Source organism: Ictalurus furcatus, chromosome 17, assembly GCF_023375685.1.
Source record: "Ictalurus furcatus strain D&B chromosome 17, Billie_1.0, whole genome shotgun sequence".
NCBI lineage: Eukaryota > Metazoa > Chordata > Actinopteri > Siluriformes > Ictaluridae > Ictalurus > Ictalurus furcatus.
In genome coordinates this window covers 19,944,357-19,968,702 of record NC_071271.1, presented here as the reverse complement: position 1 = coordinate 19,968,702, position 24,346 = coordinate 19,944,357, and the positions used below count along the sequence as shown (strand labels likewise).

General features: G+C 39.9%; 3 protein-coding genes across 5 annotated transcripts in view; 2 read left to right on the top strand and 1 right to left on the bottom strand.

Annotated features, from left to right (window-relative positions):
- Positions 1–8,321, top strand: part of LOC128621754 (calsyntenin-2-like) — a 66,965-nt gene extending 58,644 nt beyond the window's left edge. The window contains exons 7-12 of the mRNA XM_053647716.1: positions 867–894; positions 1,211–1,315; positions 1,412–1,554; positions 3,358–3,472; positions 7,052–7,227; positions 7,725–8,321. Of these exons, the coding sequence (XP_053503691.1) occupies positions 867–894; positions 1,211–1,315; positions 1,412–1,554; positions 3,358–3,472; positions 7,052–7,227; positions 7,725–7,919 (762 nt within the window). The 3' untranslated portion in view covers positions 7,920–8,321. The remainder of the gene's footprint in view (positions 1–866; positions 895–1,210; positions 1,316–1,411; positions 1,555–3,357; positions 3,473–7,051; positions 7,228–7,724) is intronic.
- On the top strand, positions 893–4,768 carry LOC128620940 (calsyntenin-2-like). Its single transcript, XM_053646315.1, has 3 exons — positions 893–1,315; positions 1,412–1,554; positions 3,358–4,768. The coding sequence occupies exons 1-3, from the start codon at positions 1,012–1,014 to the stop codon at positions 3,478–3,480; spliced, it is 570 nt and encodes a 189-aa protein (XP_053502290.1). The 5' UTR covers positions 893–1,011; the 3' UTR covers positions 3,481–4,768.
- An 8,575-nt stretch (positions 8,322–16,896) lies between the features above and the next one.
- spsb4b (splA/ryanodine receptor domain and SOCS box containing 4b) lies at positions 16,897–24,009 on the bottom strand. Of its 3 annotated transcripts, XR_008388198.1 has the most exons (6): positions 23,775–24,009; positions 22,760–23,633; positions 20,290–21,587; positions 19,407–19,486; positions 18,857–19,091; positions 16,897–17,190 (listed from the first exon to the last, which is right to left on the bottom strand). XR_008388198.1 is itself a non-coding variant. In XM_053646313.1 (3 exons), exons 2-3 carry the CDS (start codon positions 23,490–23,492, stop codon positions 21,460–21,462), a joined length of 861 nt encoding a protein of 286 aa, XP_053502288.1. In that variant the 5' UTR covers positions 23,493–23,633; positions 23,775–24,009; the 3' UTR covers positions 19,560–21,459. The 3 variants fall into 3 exon arrangements, 1 of the variants encoding a protein (XP_053502288.1); XR_008388199.1 differs by lacking the exon at positions 16,897–17,190 and having other exon boundaries at positions 18,824–19,091; XM_053646313.1 differs by lacking the exons at positions 16,897–17,190; positions 18,857–19,091; positions 19,407–19,486 and having other exon boundaries at positions 19,560–21,587.
- Between the last annotated feature and the right edge of the window lie 337 nt (positions 24,010–24,346).

Below are 24,346 nucleotides of genomic sequence, written 5' to 3'. Positions count from 1 at the left end.
AAAAAACAACTTTTGTTTACCACAGCAAAATACTGGTATAGACAAAATACTACTAGATTAGAGCTTGTATGATTACAAAATGTTATTACTTGACCACTAATTGAAAAAAAGTTCTAGAATACTTATCTTTCTACTTACTTATACTTATCTTTTTGAGAGTTAAAGCAAATTACCGGCGTCAGTGCTTTTTTAGGCTGCACAGTTAATGACAAAAGGAAACTCGTTGATTCTACAGCAATGTCTGGAAGGGTTTTTGTTTTCTTTGCACCAGGTTCCAAAAGTCTGATTAGACTCTGAACTATTTCATTGGGATTGGATGTGCAACCCGTGGCTCTGAAAGCCTGGTTACAACAATTAATTTTGCCACAGTGCAAAGATTTTATTTTTAACTGCAGGAGGAATTACTTTGGGAGTAGGTAGAACCTTCACAGACCTCTGTGCTAATTTATAATATTAGATTAGAAGATTAGAATATTATAGTGCAGTACAAACAGCAAAGGATGGGCTCCACACATGTCCTGATTTGTTGATTATATTCGGGTATGGAGAAAAATGTCATTAATATTGATAAATGTAGCACTGTTAAATGGTGTGTGGTTTGTTAATTAAACTGAAATTTCATATCTAATAACATTTTATTATACGGCAGAGGGTCACAGAGTGCCACAGCTTTCACTCTACCATGCAGAGGCACTATGTTACATTATTCATTTATCCCCTCTCTCATGTGTGGTTCTGCTCAGGGATAACAGCAGCAAAAACCCATACAACAAACCCATAAATAAGTGAAGAAACGATATGAGAGCAGGGAGGACAGTCCCCTCTCAGCTCTAAATAGACCATTTATGAGCATCTTTCCAGCACAGAGCTCCCCAGGCTTCCACATCCTGCACTGTAGGTCTCCTCTTGTCTCTCGATCATGTTCTAATCTAGCATGTTTGCCTACTCCATTTAATTCCCATGAAGACGTCTAAGTTTTACACCCAGGAGAGAGTCTGCTGCTGTTGATTGATGACTGAGAAAGAGAAAAAAAGGAAGCAGGAGTCCCATGAGAGTCAGACTTCAATTAGTCACTTAAAACCAAGCTCACGGCTTTCTGTGTGTGTGTGTGTGTGTGTGTGTGTGTGTGTGTGTGTGTGTATAGTGCACAGGTCAGGTATGTTAGAAGAAATCGTCCATAATCTCGACTACTGTGACATCCTGGTGTTAGGGGAGGAGTTAAGGGAGGGGTTAGAGACCCTGCAGCTGCCTCACAGCGCACTATTGGGCAAGCACTTGGACTATACTAACTCGACATCCGGCATGTCCATTTATGGTAAGGAGAACGTCTAGTCACCCAAATGCTACATACAGCTCGTGTAATACTGTGCCTGTATATAATCTCAACTCTTGTCTTGTGTGTGTGCTCCAGGTGTGGACTCCATGGTTCACTATGCGCAGGTCATAAGACAGGTGCGGTACCAGAACCTGCAGAACGATGTGTCAGCGAGAACTTTCAGAGTGACCTGCTCCGAACTCAACGGACGATACACCAGCAACCCATTTACACAGCAGGTCAGAGTCACACGGTTTCAAAATGGAAGTGTGAAATCCACCCATTTCCTGACAGAGAAAGAAAAAATATTAGAAGTAAAGCATTATATAAGAATAGGAATATAGTAACAGTAATAATAGTAGTTAGTAGGATTGCATGTACATACAATCAACTCCAAATTATAGTCACTTCAGAAAAAAGAGCTACAATATACACTCATTGGCCACTTCACTGATAATAGAAAGTTTCTTCAACTGTCCAGTTTCAGTGAGCCTGTGCCTACTGTAGCCTTAGATTCCTGTTCTTGACTGACACCAGTGGAACCCAATATGGCCATCTGCTGTTGTAGCCCATCCACCTCAACTGAGATGCTTTTTGAGTTAACGCAGCCTTCCTGTCAGCTCAAACCAATCTGGCCACTCTCCTTTGACCTCTCGTATCAATAAGGTGGTTCCATCCACGAAACTGCCACTCACACAATGTTTTTGGTTTTTCTACACTACACACACTCGCCCATCAGGCACCAAAACCACATGACAGTCAGTCACTGAAATTGCATTTTTCCCCATTCTGGTGTTTGATTTGTACATAACTGAAGTGTTTGACCTGAATCTGCGTCATTTTATGTACTGAGTTTCTGCCACAGGTGTGTTCCTAATAAAGTGGCCAATGAGTGTATGTTTAAAATATTTAAACATTTAAAATATTTTATATATTTAAACATAAGCATAGGGTGATGTTTTTATTTTTCAACCACAGAATTTTTTTTTTTTATAAAGCTTTATATATAAATGATATAAATAACTATAAATATATATAATATTAGCACGCTTACCATTAATATTTTAACATCTCTGAACTTTCTCAGACTTTTGAAATTGCATTTCCCAGATCACGCTTAATGATATTTTGACCTTTATGTATTTTCATATCCATTACCAGACTTGTGCAGGTCAACCATCTGTCTCTTTGAAAGCTTTTTATTTTTATCCCATGGATGATGACAAATGATGATGGATTACCAAGTAACTGTATGTGTATGAATATATATACACAGTATATATATATATTTTTTGTTTGTTTGTTTGTTTTTTGTTTTTTTGCCACAAGGAAAAAGGCAACAACCAAAATTGAAAAAAATTCATTTAAAAATTATTTTTGAAAAAAAAAGTATTTGTATTTTTCTAAATATTTATCAGGGGTACCAATATTTTTCTTTAAAAAATATAAAAAGCATTCTTATGGAAATTCTGTAGGACAAAGGTAAGTATTTTCCCTCACAAATGTTCTGTTTAGCTATTGATAGCAGGATGTTTTAGCTACACATACAAACTAATTGAAGTTAATTTCACAATGTACAGGAAGTGTGATTTTAATGGATTTTGTACGCTTCACTTATGCACAAGTGTGGGGAAAAAAACCAGATGGCAAAGCGGGGAGCTATCATCAGCACAGATGGCACTTGAAAATAAAAATAGGTTTAAAAACAGGTTAATTTTTATCATATAGGGATATTTTAAATGTTGACAGTTTAGTGCCGTATTCACTGCAGTTACTGTATGACGCATCATCAACCCTAAAAGATGAAGACCCACTCACTTCATACAGTGGTAACAGGTGCTAGTTACCTGAGAGAGTACTTTATATAAAACTGGCAGCACACTGAGTTAACAGAACATCATCCTGATACTAATCTACTGGACTGAAAAACAGAAGAAGAGGACTGATTACACATTAAGAATACAGCAGCAAAGTGTTTTTGTTGTGCCTCATCTTTCTTAAGATTTCTTATCTAAATGTCTTTCAATTCTTCTTCCACTCAGATTAATATACTTCACCGAGAACATCCTGTCAAGCATGTCAGTCATGTAATGGCTCAACCTAAATCCATGCAACTTAGTCATCATCCAGTCACAGCCTTCGACAGCGAGAGCTCTGGTGAGTGACAGTGAGTGTGTCCTTACATATCAAGTGAAGATTGAATGATAGGTTGTGCTAGCTTTTGTCATTTGGTCTTGTTTTTCATAGTCTAGGTTGTCATGCTTGTGCACAAGACCCATATTCTACATACTGTTAATTTTATATATATATATATATATATATATATGTGTGTGTGTGTGTATTTCATAGGAATATGAAGGGGTGGGTAGAATATTTAACATACTGTACATCTACACGCTTATTTTGTACCTTTTGTACCTCATGCACCGATTAGCACTCATGGGCCTGCACCGTAAAGAATTTATTTATTTATTTATTGTAATAAATGGTAGAAGCCAAATTGTATAGCCTCTAGCTCTATATGATTTATACTAGGGCTGTCGATTTAATGTGTAAATTTAGTGCGTATAATTAGGGGAAAAAAGAACATGTTAAAATGATGAAGGCATTTAACGCACCCCACCCAGGCCCAGACCTGTATATCATCTTACATTGCATGTAGTTGCTTAGTGACGAGCATGTTGCAAGGCGATGACCAAACCCTGCTTGGCCCGCTGAAGGGAATTTTTTAAAATTCAAAACGCATTCAGATAGAAGTACTGATAAGACCAAAGTATTTTGCTATAAGGAATTTGCATACCATCAAACCAATTTTAGCCTGAAATACCACCTGAACTCAAAGCATGTTTTAGCTAGCTCTACAGTTAGCACAACCCACGCTGCTACAGTCAACACGCTCCGCCAAACCACGCTGACTGAGAGCAGGGAGCACACAATTGGTGTTAGAGACAAAGGAATCTCAGATTATGTCCTTCAGCCCTCCGTCAGCCTTACAGCCTTTTATTTCTCTTAACTCTTAGTTCTGTGCTATGTGTGGTTTACCACAGAGCGTTCAGGCGCCTGGAGGAGTCTAAATGAACACACCGACACATGCGGCTCATAGAGACTTCCCGTTTATTTCGTCTAGAACAGGAGTATTTATACACATAGATAACAGCATTGCATAGTAGGCGGGTTTCTACTTGTGCAGGTGCTAGACAGATTTAGACAAAACACACAGCACACTATGAAAATAAGTCTTTTCAAGATATAGAAAATACATGTGTCAGCTATAATAAAGGATGACAGTTGATCAGCTTATTCAAAGAGGTAATAAAGTGAATACATTCATCATAGGTATTTGACAGCAGTTCATAATAAGAGAATTCCCTTCAATTAGTAAGTCTACATCGGAAAAACCAACAAATGCGATAGCTAAACGAAAGTACCAAGCGGCCATGCATTATTATTTTTTTTCTTTCTTGTTTTCACGTGATCTCGACATTACAAAAGTTGTTTTCTCACAATCGTGATTTCATTTTTCTGTGAACTCGACATAACGTGGTTTTATTGTTCTGGAGGTAGCAAAAGCTTAGCACAATCCCGTAGCATCATGGATGAACAGATTCATTTTTACTTTGATTAGAGACTCATTCAAGCTGAAATAGCTCTATGTCTGTCTATGTCTCTATGTGAGTTTCACATTAGTGTCCGACGATTGAGAAGTGGACTCCCCCCCCCCTCGCTCTCTCTCAGTCCCATTTGAAAGGCGTGAGATTCTCTCGTGATAAATTGATGTCGTGAGAAAACAGCTTTTTGTTATGTCGAGATCACGAGAAAATTAAGTCGTGATCAAAAGTTTAAACAATAAAGACAATTTTTCACAGTCTTCTTTGCTCATATTTACCAAGGGTGCCAATATAAGTGGAGGGAACAGTATGTACCTTTGAAGGTAAAATTACTGAAAGCACAGAAGATATACACTTAAAGGGACCACCCCAGCAACAAGGAACGGTACAGCTTAGTAGCCTTTTGTCTGAGAGTGCAGGGTTTATTTTAGTGGGAAACCCTGCGGGGGTGGGGGTGGGGGGGGTGGAGCCAGATTTGTACAAAGTACTGTTCACAGTCTCTCTGAGACTTCATGCAAAGGTACAACCTGTAGATTGGTGGCTACAACCAAGAAAAACAGCAGCAAGAAAATCAGCAGTGCTTTCAAAAAAAATTATTCACAACAGGTCATGAAGAATAACAAAGGATGAAAACCTACTTCAGCTACTTTAACACAACTCCGAGGATGTTCTCATTCTTGAGAAATTGCTCCAGAAAGAAACAAAAGAGCAAAATGAGATCTTGTCCCTGACGAGCAACAAAATAATTCACAGTCTAGCTGATGCCATATACGCTCTCCCTGTTGTGTCATTTTCTGTAGTCACAGATGGCATTAAAGACTTCTCGGGGCAGCAGAAAGAATCAATACGTCTGCATTATGTTGACATAACCCGGTTTCACAAGGGGCATTTGTGGGCTTTTTTCACACATCGTGTACTACAGGAAATGTCCCTGGAAAAAAAAAAAGTCACAGATGTTCTTTAGTGTTTAAATCTCTCTCAGTCATGTTTAGAAGGGGGGATTTACAGTGGTGCTGCCAGTTAATCAGAAATGCATGAGGCAAGTGAGTCATGAGGCAACGTTAAAGAGCAAAAAACTACTTCCTGTATATTCATTTATCAATCATACTTCAACAGTTCGATCACCCGAAATGTAGCACTGCCTCTGCTGTCATTAGGGTTGCTCCTTTTCACTGCTTACAAAAAAAAAAAAAAATGGGGAAAAGGGGGGGGGGGGGGGGCAGGGACCAATGGAGAGTTATATGGGGCTGTGGAGATAAAAATATCCTAACAGGAAGCAACCATGCCACTGGAAGTCATTTAGAGTTGCTAGCCACTTTATTAGGAGCACCTGCTCATTCATGTAATTATCCAGTCAGTGCAATGCATAACACAATTCAGATATAGATCAAGAGTATCAGTGAATGTTCACGTCAAATGTCAGAATGGGGGAAAAAATGGGATCACAGCAACTTTGACCGTGCCATGGTTGTTGGTACCAGATGGGCTTCTTTGAGTATTTCAGAAACTGCGGCTCTCCTGGGATGTTTACACACAATAGTCTCTAGACTTTACACACAATGGTGTGGAAAGCAAAAAAGCATCCGGTGTGCAGCAGTGGGCAGAAACACCTTGTTCCTTGAGCGAGTTCAGAGGATAATGGCCAGACTGGTTCCAGCTGACAGGAAGGCTACGCTAACTCAAATAAACACTCTTTACAACCATGGTGAGCATAAAAGTATCTCAGAACACACAACCTTGAGGGTGATGAGCGACAACAGCAAAAGACCACATCAGGTTCTACTCCTGTCAGCCAGGAACTGGAATCTAGCCAGGAATCGCTATCTGTGGCTACAGTGGGCACAGGTTTATTGAAAGTGGGCAGTTGAAGACTGGAAAAAAAAAGCTGCTTGGCTGATTGGATAATTGCATGAATGAGAAGGAGTGGGGGTGTTCCTAATAAACATGTCTAATAAGCATGTATGCCCATAGTCTTGCATATACTGAGGATTGAAGCACTATATTATTATTTTGACTTACTACCTGTTATTTCCATATATCATTATTTCAAGATTTGTCGTTATTTTGATTTTCTATGCTTCTGTGTAAAGGATAATACTCTCTCCTGAGTTAATGGTTCTTTCTCCAGATGTGTCCAGTGTAGTGACTGTGGTGTGTGTTGCTGTTCTGATGCTGGTAGTAGTCTCAGTTATCTACCAGCTTTACCTCAAATACGTCCAGGAGGTCCCGGATGCACAGACACAATTAAAGGAAGAGAAGGACTTGGATATCTCAGCCCTAACCATTACTGTGAACCCATTGGAGGTAAGAGGGGGATTAAAAAAGCAGTTTGCACTACTACTACCACTACTACTACTACTAATAATAATAATGTCATTTACTTTAGCATGTGTGAATACTTGCAAAGCCTCAGCTGAGTTTTATGGCTGTGAAGAGAATGTGTTGCAATCGTTAAATGAAACCATTGGTTTCCTGCAAACTCTAGCTAGATTTGGAATGCAATAAATTTTATCATGAAGCATATTTACAAAAATATCATCCCTCTGGAGGACTCTGGATAGTGGGATTGTAAATCATCAGTGGTAAAAAAGTAAAGACAAACAGTACTAAGCATGCTGAAAGAATGGTCAGTATGAGCAGATTGTAAATAAGGGTCCTGGAATGGGTTGTAGGGTATCCATGAGGGATCACCTACAACAGCAGAATGTGAGTAACGAGTGTAGAAACTCAGCAGAAGTAGAGCATCAGGAAAAAATCAGCTGAACGTACTGATAATGTGTGTGTGTGTGTGTTTTGTGAAGAGCTTTGAGGAGCTGCAGCCAGCAGAAGAATTAACCGAAGAAGAAGTGGAGGATGAGGAGGAGGATGACGATGATGACGACATCACTTGCAGTGAATCAGACAGTGATGAAGAAGAAGCTCCGATTCCCAGCATGCAACCACAGCCAAAAATGCTGAGCAAGCTACACTGGCCAAATGCATCATTGCACTGCTGAGAACACCTTCACACACATCACACACACACACACACACACACACACACACTTTGCAGGATGCCTTCATGCAGAAACAGGAATAATAGAGATCCACTAAGAATAATTTTCCAAGACTATAACACCGTCGCTAGAGCAGACTCCTGATTGGCTGTGATGTAGGAAACTGTGAAGGGGGATACCGAGCATTATTTTAGATGGTTTCATAAGTTTCAATATGCACTATATGCCCCAAAGTACTGTATGTGATCACCTGATCATCACACCCTTATGTGGTTCTTCCCCAAACTGTTGCCACAAAGTTGAAAGCACACAACTGTATAAAATGTTTTTGTATGCTGTAGCATTAAGTTTTCCCTTCACTGGAACTAAGAAGCCCAAACCTGTTCCAGCATGACAATGCCCCTGTACACAATGCGAGCTCCATGAAGACTTGGTTTTCCAAGATTGGAGTGGAAGAACTCGAGTGTCCTGCACAGAGCCCTGACCTCAACCCCACTCGACACCTTTGGAATGAACTGGAACACTGACTGTACTCTAGACATTCTCTCCTGACATCAGTGTCTGAGCTCACTAATGTTTTTGTGGCTGGATGAGCAAATCCCCACAGCCACGCTCTAAAATCTAGTGGAAAGCCTTCCCAGAAGAACGGAGGTGATTATAACAGCAAAGGGGGACTAAATCTGGAATGGGGTGTTCAACAGGCACATTTGGGTCCGATTGGTCAGGTGTCCACATGCTTTTGGTTATATAGTGTAGTCTTATACGCATCTGTACATCACTAAATCAATTCAGGTGAGAAAGTCATGACATCATTTTCCAACCATGCTATGCTGGTAATTTTATCCCATTCTTGTAAAAAAAAAAAAAAAAAAATCAATGAGTCTCAAAGAATCATATCTAGATTAAATTAATTTAATCATCACCGTAGCGTTGTAGGTATTTTGACCAAATCGGTATTAGGAACTACTGAGCAACTACGAGACTGGAATATAATGTCATTACAGATCAGATGTGTGTGGCAGTCTGGGAAAAGCAGTCAGATGTTGCAGTGGCTGAATTCTGGAGAACTCCCCCAAAATGATGAAAAATCAGGTTAAGTATTTCTGCCAATAATATACCTTGCCATATCTACTTTAAGAAAACAAATATATTTTTATAACATTGCCTTGGCTGTTTGGATGCAGAGAGAACGACCTAGTTTAACAAATGCGCAATTTTAACACACTTTTTTGCAATGTTATTAGGAGAACTTTGACATTTATACAGCTGTACGTAGTACTCATGCAATATACTGTTCGAAAGCTAAGACTCTTGTGATTCGATTAATGTAAACCGTTTAAAGATACAATCGCAACAGCAGCTACAATCAACGTGTTTGTCAGACCACCAGCATATAAACAACAGAGGCAACTCACACTTTAAGCCTCGTAGCAGTCCACTCATCCATAACACCCTGACAAAAACAGTCAAGTTACACTGGCAAAGGTTCAAACAATCCAATTATGTAAAAATATTAAATCCCAAACATATTTTACATCAACAAATCCACATGGACTTCTGCTGAGTCATTCCAAATTATCTCAGAAGACCATGTTTTTCTCCTTATCTCCTCAGTGCACGAGTGAACATGCCTAATTGGTAGATCTCAAAATGGCCTCCGGGCTGTGACCTATCGAATGACACCTCATTTGAACCAATAGGAGCTTCCGTAGCCTATAGCCTTCAAAATCCAATGAGAGTCTGTGCTGAAGAGCAGCTCCTTCCCCCTTTCCTACATGAGCTAGTGAGCTGAATGCTCCCAGTTGAGGAGATGACATGCCTATCGTAGAGCCACTGAACTGCTGAAAAGAATGATATCTTGCTTCACGGGTGTGTTTCAACACTTCAAATTAAAAGTCCCTGCGTAAAGCTCTGTAAACACTGGCACAAAAGCGCATAAAAGTGCACAAAAGTTTCAATTATGAATATACATATGAAAATACATATAAATATACATTTTGTAGGTTGCTGGATATGTGATATGATAATTCTAAGAAAAATCTTTGGAGTCTCCAAAAGGTTTTGGTAAAAAAAAAAAAAAAAAAAAAAAAAAGTCAATAAAATGCATGGATATGCCGTTAGACAAACGTGTAAAATATTAATTTTCTTTGGTATTGTTATCAAATTTGAATTTGGACTATTAAAGGCTTTATGCTGTGGTCCAATTGTGTTTTTCAGCTAATGGCTCCCAGCTGTAGGCATCTATACCCTTCTGTTTCAGTGTTCAAACCTCTATTACGCAATACCAGTAGCACTTACAGTGATTCTGGGGAAAAAACTTCAAAGTGTCACCTTTCAAAAGAGACCAAAACCATGCATGTACTCTAAATGGTTCAAGAATAGCTTTAATTTTGCTTTGGGTACGCCTTGGATAGGCGTTTTAGGCTCATTTTACTGAAACGCTAAGAGTTTAAGTTGTTTTATAACTACATGCCAAGCATGATCAATTCAATTTGTAATCTGATACCAGCTGTCAAATTGTCCCTTATGCTCCTGCACCATCACATCACATCACCATCCGAACAAAGAAGAGCACTTAGACACGCTGTACAAAATGGTTAAATAACCCTATAAAAAGGAAATGAAAGGAAATTTAGCCAACGGAACAGAAGTGACTGAATTACTGTATTCAGTGATTATGTCCTCACTGATGTTAGAGTGAAGAGAGATCAGTCGAGTGAAGAGATGATGATGAGGCTTGTGTGTAAATGGTATGAGGGAGTTTTACCTCAGGTGATGAGACAGACTGATGTGAATGATTCTGATAATCACAGTGAGAACTGATTTCCCACTGTAAACTTGTCATTCTGTTTCATTTGGCAGTTTCATTTCATTTGTTGTTTTCCATGAACTAGCACCTTAAATGCTGAAACTTGACTTCTACTTGATATGTGCAAATAAGTCTGTAGTTTTCAGAGCTATACATAGTAGAAAATGTCCAAATCTGACCATGTGTAGGGTTTTCCCAGGCCACCATACATACTCTGCACCTTGTTCTATGTATAATTCGGAGGTACCATAGTTCGCAACCCCATGTCTACATGATCATCACAACTGAGGGTTTAAATGCTGAGGAATTTCACTGTTCAGTAGATGAGCCTTCAGATCAAGGCCATTCACCTTGACTAACTACTATTCGACATTTAAAACAAGCTAATAAAATGTTCAGGGCAGCAAACGTGCTACAATCAGTAACTGTGAGTCAACAAATTATACCTAAAAGGTAGGTTTAGCTGATGAAGTGGCAAACTCATGAAGAGCATCAGTCACCCAGGTCATGTTAGGGCACTGTTTCAATCTTGAACGTTTCAGCTTCATCGGATCCACGGAATGGTAGCTCTATTTAAGCACCTCTGTCCATCATGAGACACCAGGATCCATCCATCCGTTTTCTATACCGCTTATCCTGCTTATCCTGCAGGGTTATGGGGAACCTGAAGCCAATCCCAGGGAGCATGGGGCACAAGGCGGGGTGCCAATCCATTGCAGGGCACAATCACACACCCATTCATACACTACGGACACTTTGGACATGCCAGACAGCTTACCATGCACATGTCTTTGGACTGGGGGAGGAAACCGGAGTACCCAGAGATAACCCCCACAGCATGGGTAGAACATGCAAACTCCACACACACAGGGCAGCAGCGGGAACCCCCAACTCTGGAGGTGTGAGGCGAACGTGCTAACCACTGTGCACCCTCCACCAGGATCCAGAGCTATATATTGGCATGAAGCCACCAATGGTGTTATAAATAATTGCTGGGTACTGATTGTTCAAAAACGGTCTGTTTAACTCTTTTGTTTCTAACCCAGTTGTGTTTTCTGCCCTGGATGTGTACATGGCTGTCCCTAGAAGACCTACTTCATTAATCAGTGAAATCTGTGCTCTGCACGCCAATAAGTGTAGAAACAATTCCTAGCTTGAAGCTGCTACTACTACTACGAGTATGAGCCGTGTGCTATAAAACAAGCTAAAGATAACCAGAATAGATTTGGTAATTCAGTTGAATACTAAGCATAAATAATGAACAGCCTTAAAGTAGCCATGCAATCACTGCGAGCACATTTGATACAAATGCCTCAGAATTCTGATGCAAACACTGCCACACACTCCGAAAGCTCCTATCACAGGAGTGTGTTCGGTCAGCCTCGTTTTATAACCACTATCTGCTATTCCTGTTCTGAATCACCTAGTTATTAAATCAGACCCCTATTGCTCAACCAGGGCTGCACAATAAATCATATTGTAATCAGGATCGTGATTTGTCATTTATGTAAGAATTAAACTGGGATATTGGTGAGGAAGTTAGTTAATTGGCTTAATGGTTGCGTTTCGAAATCTAATTACAGCGGTTATTATTTTAAAAAAGATATTTTTATGCTGATGTGTTAAATCACAAGCTCCATATTTCATACATGTGAACCAGGGATGCATTTTATTTCAGACCAAGTATGAGTACATGTTTTTTGGGTGCTCATCAATATAACGATTGACACTGATGCTGAAATGAGTAACCGACTTAGTTTTCAAGCATGTGCATCATGGAACATTTTATCCATCTGTTTATGTTTAAGATGCTATGCTGTATAAAACAGTCTTTAATAAAGCGCTCGAGGCGGCCAATCTGAGCATGCAGACCAGTATCAGAGAGTGCGGTCCTTAAAAATGAGTGTAAGGTACTGCAAGCAAAATGTATTCCCTGACGAGCAAGGAGAAAGGAAGCGCTCAGTGCTCGCAGAACTGAAATGCTTTCAGTTTCTCTGCTCTCTCACCTTTGTGTGCACGCAATTCATGGCACCTCAAGCTCATTCGTAATGGCTTTACACGCTCAGAACCAAGTTTATTCCTTAATCATTATACATCTGAAATGGGAAATTTGTTCTTAGTGGATCTTTACATAAAGGAAATCGAGTTTACATGCAAACACACAACACAAACACACAATTACACCTACACCTTCTATTAGAGACTCCTGGCTGTATTTTGACTCCTTTTGTGATAAGTGGAAAAATGGAACCATGCTACAAAGTTCCCGATCCCTGTTTTCCATCCTCTCCATGGCTGAAGATAGTGCTGTCAGGGTGAAAGCTGTGGAATCTTTCTTGTGAACTAAATCCTGGTCGAAATTACATAAGTCGGTTCCTGCTCCGGATAAAAGTGTGATTGTTACCTTCTTTCTTAACGAGATGTGAGACAACCAGTCACTGTTTGGTCAGCCTGCTAACTGGGAACTAAATAGTAACATATTTTACATGTACACATGTTGTCATTGACACTTGTTGGGCTCAATAACACATTGTAGTGCCCTATAGTGTCGAAAACAGTTACGCAGGGTAACAATACAGACCTGTAGAGCAAACTATGTAATGTAATCTTTACTGTATCTCTAGCATATGCGTGATTAGCATGGGCAAGCATTTAATGGAAGTCTAAGGGCAGTTGATGACTTTTTGTCAGTAAAGACGTATTCTTTTGTGTAATCTTGCAGTCTTTAGTCAAAGGTATTTGTAATTTAAGTTCTAAATCAGTGTAATTTGTCCCTGCCAAACCCTGACCAGGATAAAGAGTTTACTGAAGATTTTCCCTTCTTTTCTCAGGACAGGGAAGGTTTTTCTTGCCTGTGATAATTACACTTATACCACAGCGCTGTTGTCTTATTGATTCGGATTGGTCAGGAGGTGTTGAGTAACTTTCTATAACAGCAACTCTGACAATAGCTCTGGCTACAAGGCAAATCACAGGTTTATATTAATGAACTCGTTCTAATACACTATTGCTACGATAACTTATACAGGGACTTGTATGGCAGATGTGCCACAAACAGATTTAAAATGTGTGCAATTGTTGATATGGTGAAGTTTTCCATCGGGAGAGGTTTACTTAACATTTATGGAAGGAGTCTCCAGTGTCAGCGTTTGGTAAATGTTCAAGGACGAGCTGCATTTTTGTCATTAACTTCAAAAGAGAGAGAGAAAAAGAGAAGCTGGGGAGGGAACGGCTGGTGACAGCTGCTATAACGCAAGTGATAACAGGAACTAAACTCGATTTGCGGACTTTCCACTACATTAAATGTAACTATAAATACATAAAAACTACAACTTATAATTCTTTAATTTTAAAAAAAAATGTTAGGGTTTTGCAATTTGTTATAGTATAAGAGAAATAAAACACTTTGGGACGAGTTTTTTTTTTTTTTTGGAAAATCAACTTCAGGGTGGTAACAGGAACACTGCTTCCTGGATTATTTTCCTATAAACAGCATATCCTGAAGTGTTTGATCCCTCACTTATGCTACAGATACAGCGGATAGAGATTATGTTGATAACACTGTGCTATTGCTTTAAGGTAGCACATAGTGACCCTGGAAGTCTCTCTAGGTTCAGAGTTAAAACACCCTGCAAATGAAAATGTAGTCACTGGGATAAACAGCATGTTTTTAAAAGTCCCTTTGTCACCTTTGTCATATTAGACCACCTTTCTTGAACTGCACATGCACCCGTCTGTCACATATCACTAACAGTTTTGTCCTCTGTGCTGACCTTTCTTCCCTGAACTACAGGCAACAAGTCAACCCCAAAAAAGTAAATAGAAAAAATCAGTGTACAGTAATGCATTCATTTCTATGTAGTGTTTGTACCGACATTAAAATGCAATCTGGTGTTTCGAGGAACGCCATCGAGGTGGTCGTCATTTCTCTGTGCTGTTGCTGTGTTCACTGTCCGTGGTTTTTCAGAGACACTCTTTTCCCAAGATGATTGATGAAATGTCCTTTGTAAACAGATTCTGTCGTTGTATGTATACACATGCATCTTCGTTCATCTGCATAAACCCTGCAGATGTGGCTGATATTTTCTTCCACACACACACACTTCATTGGGAATATCTGTGTGTGAGAGAGAGGCAGAAGAAGAGAAAATGGCACATCATGCGGTGTAAGAGCATGTGAATGCTTAGCTGTGTTTGTGAACTAGTCCATTGACTGTTACAGGTTACATTATTGTGTGTGAGAGAGACATCCAGGAAGAGATAAAGAAGTCAATAGAGCTGAAAGAATATTTTTATTGTTTTTTTTGTTTGTTTTTTTAAATGTATATCCAGTCGAGATTCGCTCCCTCTTTTGGTGGTCAGTGCCACAATTTTTCTGTCCATAAATAAAAGATTTGTTTTGGGAAAAAAATTTAAAATGTGCTTCTGGTTCGTTATTCTGATTAAATCGTGTTATTCTTAGCTGTATTTTCCTTCTCTAGAAAAAGAAAAAAAAAAAGAAGAAGGTTGTACTAGATGTGTTTGACCTGTAGTGCAGACCAAATGGTTAGCTTTTGTGGAAACATGGCGCCACCTAATGGAAGACCGATCAGACGGGGGTGGGGAAGAGCGCATTTACTATAAATAAAAAATAAATAAATAAAATAATTAAAAAATGAATAATAATAATAAATAAATAAAATAAAAAACACACGCACATAAAGGAGCAACTTACAGAAACATTTGCAAAAATTCCACTAAAGAAGCCCCGTTTTGTTTCATGTCAAAGAGAAAGAGGAAACGAGGAGGAAAACAGGAATCAAGACGATGTTAAGTGCTGGAGCATACCGATTTAGTGTAGCATTAGTCTTGACCACTCGGGGAAAGAGTGCAAACCACAGACTTGAAAAAAAGTATTGCTACTGTAGTAATAATTCTAGAAAATTATTTGATTAATAGCAAATACTCAAGAAAATTACTCGAGTAAGAGTAAATAAGTAATCTGGTGAAAAACTATTCAAGTTTATTTATATATACATATATATACACACACATATACATATAATATATATATATATATATATACACATATACACACACACACATATACACTCACATATACACACACACACACACACACACACAATTGACACAACTAATTCAGAAATACCTATAATCTGAGGAACACCATTTTGAACAATTATATTAACTAATCAAGTGAGCTATGCTGAAGACAACACCACCTCCATTATCAACTGTATATAAAGAACGCTGGCTAACTAACTTAGGCAGATACTGTTGTTGTTGTCTTACTAGCTTGCTAGGTTCATTAGCTAATCTAGATTGTGCTAATTCACATGTTCATAACTACATAGCAGTCTGTACAGGATTTCACCAAGTTTTTCTGGAAAACTATTTGAATTGGCAAAACTGCAATTGCATGTTATTGTCTTACGTAGTGATGTTTGTTGGTAAATGAGACCTTTTAGCTGTAGGAGAGAGCGGGGTGAGTTGAGCCAGTTTGCACTTGAAGTTAGGGTGACCAGCTGCAAATGGGCCAAATGTCGGACAATGTGGGATATATTTCTGATACCCAAAGGCCTACCATTTTAATATCTATAAAAATGAATAAGAAACATGTACACTGTGCCCATTTATATTTATATCACTGGATGCATATCAGACCTTGCCATTGTGTCGTCAGGAATGCGTCTGGTCACCCTTCCTGAGGTGTCTAAAGTGAGGGCATGACATTAAGTTAATGTCTCCAACTGAAATTTGTAAATAAATTTCAGGATGTGTTACGTCCCTGGGAATAACCACTTTGGATCTAAAATACACTGTTTCCAAAATATGACTTTCCATAAAAATGTCTCTAGTGTTTAGAGTGGATCTTTTTCTTTAAGTGGAATCACTCCCCTAAGCACCAATTTCTGTTTGGTAATTAGTCATGCGCATTGATATTTTTTTCCGTCTTGCTCTGGTTTATACAATACACGAGTTAACCTTACCTCAGAGTGTCTGCTTTCTTTTTCTCAAGGTATACTCTAGAGCAAAAGATACAACAGTCTCAACTTGCCCCGATGAGTGGTAAGTTGAACCTAGGGTGAGGATAAGTTGAGCCATTGGGTTAATTGTGCCATTGATTATGTTGTAGTAAAACTGAACATTTTCACCTCATGTGCTATATCAATGCAAGACAAATTCAATGCCAAATAACTTCTTAAAAAGTTTTATTTAAAGATAAAGTCTACAACGTTCAAGGACAATATATGATTAGCTTAAATGGTCATTTTAAACTGGTGTGGTTATTTTTAAACAGTAGTCATTGGCATGTCCTGTTCTCTTATACCCTGTTCTTTTTACTTCTCCAAGTTGTTTGAAATCGATGCATCCCTTTAGTCATCCTGTTGATCTTCATGTCCCTTGGCACCTGATGTATGGACCTCCCATTCTGTACCGCTCCCACTGCTCCATCCAACTCTACAAGAAGAGTTGAACCTGTCTGTCTTCCATTTATAAAAGCATGACATGATGGTTTTCGGTCTAACCTTTAAAATGTCACATTATCTCAGTGATACAATGTAAGAATGCAATGCAGAATTACAGTAAATTAATACTTTAATAATAACTACAAGAAGGGGCGAGTTGAGCAACTTAACCCCGGCCTTTTGGCTCAAATTACACCACTCCTGCACAATTTAACAAGCTTGTACAGTGCATCCGGAAAGTATTCATAGCGCTTCACTTTTTCCACATTTTGTTATGTTACAGCCTTATTCCAAAATGGATTAAATTCATCATTTTCCTCAAAATTCTACAAACAATACCCCATAATGACAACGTGAAAGAAGTTTGTTTGAAAACTTTACAAATTTATTAAAAATAAAAAACAAAAACTGAGCGATCAGGGAGAAGGGTCTTAGTCAGGGAGGTGACCAAAAACCCGATTGTTACTCTGACAGAGCTCCAGCGTGTCTCTGTGGAGAGAGGAGAACCTTCCAGAAGAACAACCATCTCTGCAGCACTCCACCAAATCAGGCCTGTATGGTAGAGTGGCCAGACAGAAGCCACTCCTCAGTAAAAGGCACATGACATCCCGCCTGGAGTTTGCCAAAAGGCACCTGAAGGACTCTCAGACCATGAGAAATAAAAATATTGAACTCTTTGGCGTGAATTGCAAGCGTCATGTCTGGAGGAAACCAGGCACCACTCATCACCTGGCCAATACCATCCCTACAGTGAAGCATGGTGGTGGCAGCATCATGCTGTGGGGATGTTTTTCAGCGGCAGGAACTGGGAGACTAATCAGGATTGAGGGAAAGATGAATGCAGCAATGTACACAGACATCCTTGATGAAATCCTGCTCCAGAGTGCTCTGGACCTCAGACTGTGGCGAAGGTTTATCTTCCAACAGGACAACAACCCTAAGCACACAGCCAAGATAACAAAGGAGTGGCTACAGGACAACTCTGTGAATGTCCTTGAGTGGCCCAGTCAGAGCCCAGACTTCAATCCGATTGAACATCTCTGGAGAGATCTGAAAATGGCTGTGCACCCACACTCCCCATCCAACCTGATGGAGCTTGAGAGGTCCTGCAAAGAATGGGAGAAACTGCCCAAAAATAGGTGTGCCAAGCTTGTAGCATCATACTCAATTAAACTTGAGGCTGTAATTGGTGCCAAAAGTGCTTCAACAAAGTACTGAGCAAAGGCTGTGAATACTTATGTACATGGGCTTTTTTTGTTTTTTATTTTTCATAAATTTGCAAAGATTTCAAACAAACTTCTTTCACGTTGTCATTATGGGGTATTGTTTGTAGAAGTTTGAGGAAATTAATGAATTTAATCCATTTGGGAATAAGGCTGTAACATAAGATGTGGGAAAAGTGAAGCGCTATGAATACATTCTGAATGCACTGTATCATCCAGCAGTTTAGAGCTAATGTCATGCTAACAGTATAGTCTCATACTGCAACTTCCTAAAGCACTAACACATGAGATTTTTTTAAAAACCTGCCTATAATTGTTCAGACACAAGATTCATAACTCAAGACTCCTTGAACTTGAGGGGGGGGGGGGGGCATGAACGGCAACTCCCCCCCCCCCCCCCCCTTCTTCTTTTTTTTTTTTCTTAATTATGCTTACCACTTATTCCATGGGCCTCTCTCCATCACAGGGTGAGTAAAATGGATGACTCTTCAAAAATGTGTGTTCACATGACCAATTTTGTTTACACTTGCCTAAACAAGGGATGGCTCAACTTCCCCACAGGCTCAAGTCTCCCTGCTCTCCCCTACTCATGTTCGACGACCATCGATCGAAGAGGGCTTTGACTGAGTGTGTGTTGTAATGATGTCACATGACGTGTCTTGGCCCAAATCTGTGGAAAACCCGCAGTAATTTTGAATAATTGCAAGGTCCTCCAAATATTACAGAGTTTGCTTGATATTGCGTTAATTTCTGCAATCACAAAAGCACAAATTCCTGGAGGGACTGCCAACATGGTTAGTTATATACAAAGATGCCCCTTACACATGATCCTGAGCATTAGTTTTACGCTGAAGCAGCACTTCGAGCAGATATATTTAACACAGCAAGCAATCACTACTGAACATCAAAGGAACCTCTTAAGTTTAATACTTCCAACCTGTAAAACATCAGAAGGTCTGGCTAGCTAATCTAGCTCACAGCTTACCGGTGGAGGTTTCAGCTGGATGTGGAGCTGTGAAGTGTTTTGGCTCCACTGTCTCAGACACTGCTCTACAACACGATCCTCTAAACCACAGCATTGAAACAGAAATAAAAATGGTGTGCATACGTAAGATCAATTAACAGAGCAGCAGACAGCTTTGCTTTGTCAATTTTATTTACATTTAAAATCAGATATGAAAATGGCAGATGCCTAAAGTGGGGTAAACCTGACATGCCAATGGAGTCTCCATATTGGAGGGGGTGACCCCCAGGTTGAATAAATTGAGTTCTGTGCATGAACTAAAATTAAACAAATTTTCCCAAACTGTGATTTGTGACAAAGTGCTGTTCAATTGGTTTGGTTTGTCTGAACTCTGAGAATTTTGTCTCCATTAGAAAAAAAAAAGAAGAAGAAAGAAATCCGTTAAATCTAGCATGACTCAAAAAAAAAAAAAAAAAAAAAAAAAAAAAAAAAAAAAAACAGGCCAATGGCTATTTCGGTTTTGATTTTTTCCATATGGTTTTGAGTTGAGTGAGGTTAAAACACTGATGCATTTAAATACAGATGCTGTGACTTTCTAGAAAAAACGAAAAACAACAACATCAAACCAACACAAAACGTATTTGCAGCACCACATGGTCTTTTCGATTAACTTAACAGCAGCGCCAACTTCATGTAGGGGTTTGTCAGGTATATTTACTCACGATATCTATTATTTTTATCGAACATCATGTAATTGTTATGTAAACTAAAAATAGCTATCTTGGGATCTCTACATTGATCTATTACAAGACTATTATTAGTTGTTAAAAATGGGAAGGAGATTTAAAGAGCAGTGTTATATCTTCGATTAATTCCAATCTCCCTGCAGTTTCAAAATACCTACAGTGCATAGACGTTCGGTGATGTGCATCACACCTGGAACAAAGAAAATCTTGTGAAAAACAGTGCAGCTTGCTGTTGATTTGAGAAGGGCACACCTGCACTGTCCTACAATCAAATCTGGCCCCTTCCAATACGGAGGACACAATAACACATCGTAACAGTTAGCCATAACGGCCAGCGTGGCATCTTCCGTTTTCCTATATCCACCTGTATACACAGCCTTCCCTGGACTTCCTGTTGGAACAGTAACACTCCGCGCCCCAAGCGCTGAACAGGCACGTCTCAGAGGGTTAAAACTCTATAAAATGTATCACATCACTCATACACAACAATCTGCACAATCACCACTCACATCATAAACATATACAAATATCCTCAATCACTGTACTCACTCAGCGAAGACAATTTATTTAAAATGTTTTAAAAAAAAAAAAAAAAAAAAAAAAAAAAAGACCTGGTGTTTAGGTGCATGATATGGAGGACTCTGTTATAATTAAATATATTTAGTGTGACATAAAAATTAACAAACATAATTATCTATGGAAGACGCTCAGTCCAATCTGCTTTTTACGCAAACATATTGTAAAAGTGAATGTCCGAAGCACCATTGTCAACATCGGATGCTACAATTTGCTATGCTTTCGGGAGAAGTGAGTTTTGGATTGGGAGGAGGGGGGTGGAGATCGGGGTTGGGTGTACATGACATCACCACTAGCCTTTCTTCATCCTCTTTGGCTCAATGTACTATGTAGCTAATGAAATTGGCTTTAATTACACAATAAAATAAGTACAATAGCTAAGCTAGGCAAGACACGATGCTGTTTTCCTCTCCAGCAGCAGATATTTGACGTTCAGTAGCTAGCCAAGTTCACTTAGCAAGCTTGTTAACAATTGGCTTACTATTGCAATGTGCAATTCAAAACAAGCCAATTTTGCAAGGAAGCTAACTCGATAAACTATCATGGTAATACTAGATAGCAGGTGAGGTCTGGCAAGAACTAAATTGGATGCAAATAATATAGACTTCTCTTTTCACTCTGGTATAAGTGGAGTCTTGCTTAAAAAAAATTGTAAAAAATTAATGAAAAGAAAAGACTAAACAAGGAGTCTGTAGGATGTTCAGCTGTGCATTGAGGTCACTGGTGCTGTAGTTCAGGGTTGTGCGTGACTCTCACTGGTACTGCAGGTAGTTTTTGAGAGTCTGGGGCAGGGGGAGTGTGTGGATGTGGTGGATGCGATGCCGGCCCAGAGCTTGGCGAGCTGCTCTCCTGCATAGTTCCATCAGTGGTAGAGGTTCAGCTGCAGGAAGAAAGAAAAAAGCTTTCAAAAATTAGGAGACTGGACTGCACACTCGTCTGATTGAATTCTAAAACATATACTTGAATAGATTTTTGAGAGACATGGCTATATTTTAGGTCAAAGTCTTCTGCAATGTAATAAGCATGTACTGCACCACCTGCGTATTACCATATTCAACATACAGAAGCATAAAGAAAAAGTTCCACCAGTAACTGAGGAACAGTGGCAAATTGTAGCATGACAATACAACATAGTGTTCAGGGTGTATTCTGAAGAAGTTATTTTAAAACTGAAAACATTTGAGAAGTAGTATGCAGTATTCTGCCATGGCTGAACGCAGTGCATTTCGTGTTCGGTGACCAACCAAGGATGTATCTCAGAGGGTACAATCAATCAAGATGGAGCGTAGACTGCTGATGGGGAAATTAGTACTGCTAGTGAGTGAATAAAAGTTTTATGATACGTCAAATCAGAGATATTACAATGCATTTTTTTTTTTTTTTTTTTTTTTTTTTTTTTTTAAAGCCAATGCACTGTAACATCTCAATTTGTTCAGGAACATTTACTGACACCCACGCTAGCTTTAAGGAAAGCCAATGGCATCAGCTGAACTTAACGCAATTGTATTGGTAATTTACGTCCACAATAAACTATGATTGAAGTTTTTAAAAAGAATAATAATAATGTTTATGATTACATAAATAATACAATTCAACATAGATGATATGGTGGATGTTATGCTTACTAAGGATGTAAGTATACGTAAGCTACCAAGATGTAGCTGATTTGAAAGGAAAAGCTTTAGTTCGCATTGGTAGTGAGCTTTTGGTGAGTTTATAGTTCTGAACTTTGGTTTTTACATCTCCAATTAAAGTTTCAGCAACCAGAAAAATGAAACTGTCACAGCTCTTTTTGACTAGATCCTGGAAGTAGTGTTTCCTGTTGATGTTAGACTGTTACTGATCACCTGCAGATGTTGAAATTGTGCAACAATGTTTTGATTTATCTTCAGCTTGTGATCAATTGTATACACTTGTATTGTAGTTTTCAAAGACCTACACAGCGTATAGTTTAGGATTGACTTTACACTCTGGCATAAGCTTGTCTGCTGTGATTGCCTAATTAACTCTAGAGAAGGAAGACTCCGGTGTGAGAATCAACTCATCACTTACGCTCGAGTCCGTTGATGTACGTCATTGTGACCTCGCAGTGCCCCCATACCGCACTGACGATCGGATACAGCCTCCTTCCCTTGAGGCCCCGAAAGGCAGTGCCTAGGAAGTGACCATCAGCGCAAAACCCTAATGTGCCCTCGTCCATGTCCAAGACCACCAGCACCTCCTCAGGTACGGAGAACGTGTCCTCATCATCCTCGTTCTGGCTACATGGGTACGAAGGCGCTGGGCCCGTATGGCTCTTCCTGTCATGGTAAAGTTTGCCCCGCCCCAAATCCCATCCCCAAGATTCTGCATCGCTGCCAACAAGCGCCGTGTACCCGACAGCATGGAGCGGTGCCCGAGAGGTTGCGACCCCAACCATGGCGTGTGTGCCACGTTGCCGCACGGGCCACCGGATAGTCCAGGCATGCAGGCCACGTGCGAAACCAACTTTACCTCGCACGCAGTCTGTACTCTGTGCTACTGGATGGCGATGGAATGTGAGCCGGTCCTCATCTTTGATGAACAGGTTGAGTGAGCGATCTTCAGGGTTCCAAGCGTGCTCAAGCTGAGTGGCAAGGTCTGCTGGAGGCATGTCTAGCAGCAGTTCCAGGCGCGGTGAGAACGTGTGGCCTAGCCCGTGTCCTTGTACATGCCTGCCAAGGGGCACAAGGGCTACCTGCAAGGCCAGCGCAGCCCCCTCGCACTCCTCGGCAGATTTCACCACGCCCGAGACCCTCTGCCCCATCACGGCCCTGCGACGGGCATCACCAATTACTGTCGGGGTTACCTCATGGGCCTGGCGTAAGAGGAGAGGCTCAGCCAATCAGGAACAGCTGTTCCATTTCATGGGAAAGTGGTGAAGCAATACAGAGCAGCACAAGGTCCTCTGTGGAGAAAAGAGAAATGTCAGCACTTTAACCAGCAGAAAGATCTGTACAATCATGCAATGCACCCTTGTGCAATAAATTCTGAGAATAAGAAGCCTAAACTTCAGTAAAGCATTAAATGTGCTGTGAACAGTGTATACCATTTTTCCTGAGTTTATGGCTCAGCACACCAACCCACACATACGGCCTTGTACAGCAAATCCGTAATCAGCAGTCATTGAAAAGTTCCTCCCTTCCCACAAATCTGTTCAGGTGACTGCATTCCCATAAAACGAACGAAATCAGTCGGACTAGTCAACCCAGTCGCTTCTGTTACACAACACACACGTTCAGCCAAACACACACACACACACACACACTCAAACTTTCTCAGAAACCAAAAAGGACAGTATTGAGCAACTCTGAAAAACACTCTTCTGTTTTGCTGTTAGAAATCTAGAAGGCCTACACTCAAACCCTTCAGGAACAACTGCAAAAAACACAGGAGAGTGAAAAGGAATAGCAGGTCATTAGCACCTACTGCACTGCACCTCGGCTTGGAATACAAAACACAGCCTAAGTGCAAAACTAAGAGCAGAAGCAGAGAAGGGAGAAGCAGGACAGTGGGATTACAAAAGTGACAAAAAATAACTAAAAATCAGTTCACTTTCACATCCAAGACCATGTTCCAGTACACGTCCTGAGGAAACTCCTCAGAATACTACTTTATCAT

Coding starts and splice junctions, on each gene's coding strand:
- LOC128620940 (XM_053646315.1), top strand. CDS start 1,012: ATGACTGAGAAAGAGAAAAAAAGGAAGCAGGAGTCCCATGAGAGTCAG. Junction 1,316..1,411: donor ATCCGGCATGTCCATTTATG/GTAAGGAGAACG, acceptor TGTGTGCTCCAG/GTGTGGACTCCATGGTTCAC. Junction 1,555..3,357: donor GCAACCCATTTACACAGCAG/GTCAGAGTCACA, acceptor TCTTCCACTCAG/ATTAATATACTTCACCGAGA.
- spsb4b (XM_053646313.1), bottom strand. CDS start 23,492: ATGGGGCAGAGGGTCTCGGGCGTGGTGAAATCTGCCGAGGAGTGCGAG. Junction 21,588..22,759: donor GTACATCAACGGACTCGAGC/GTAAGTGATGAG, acceptor TTCTTCCTGCAG/CTGAACCTCTACCACTGATG.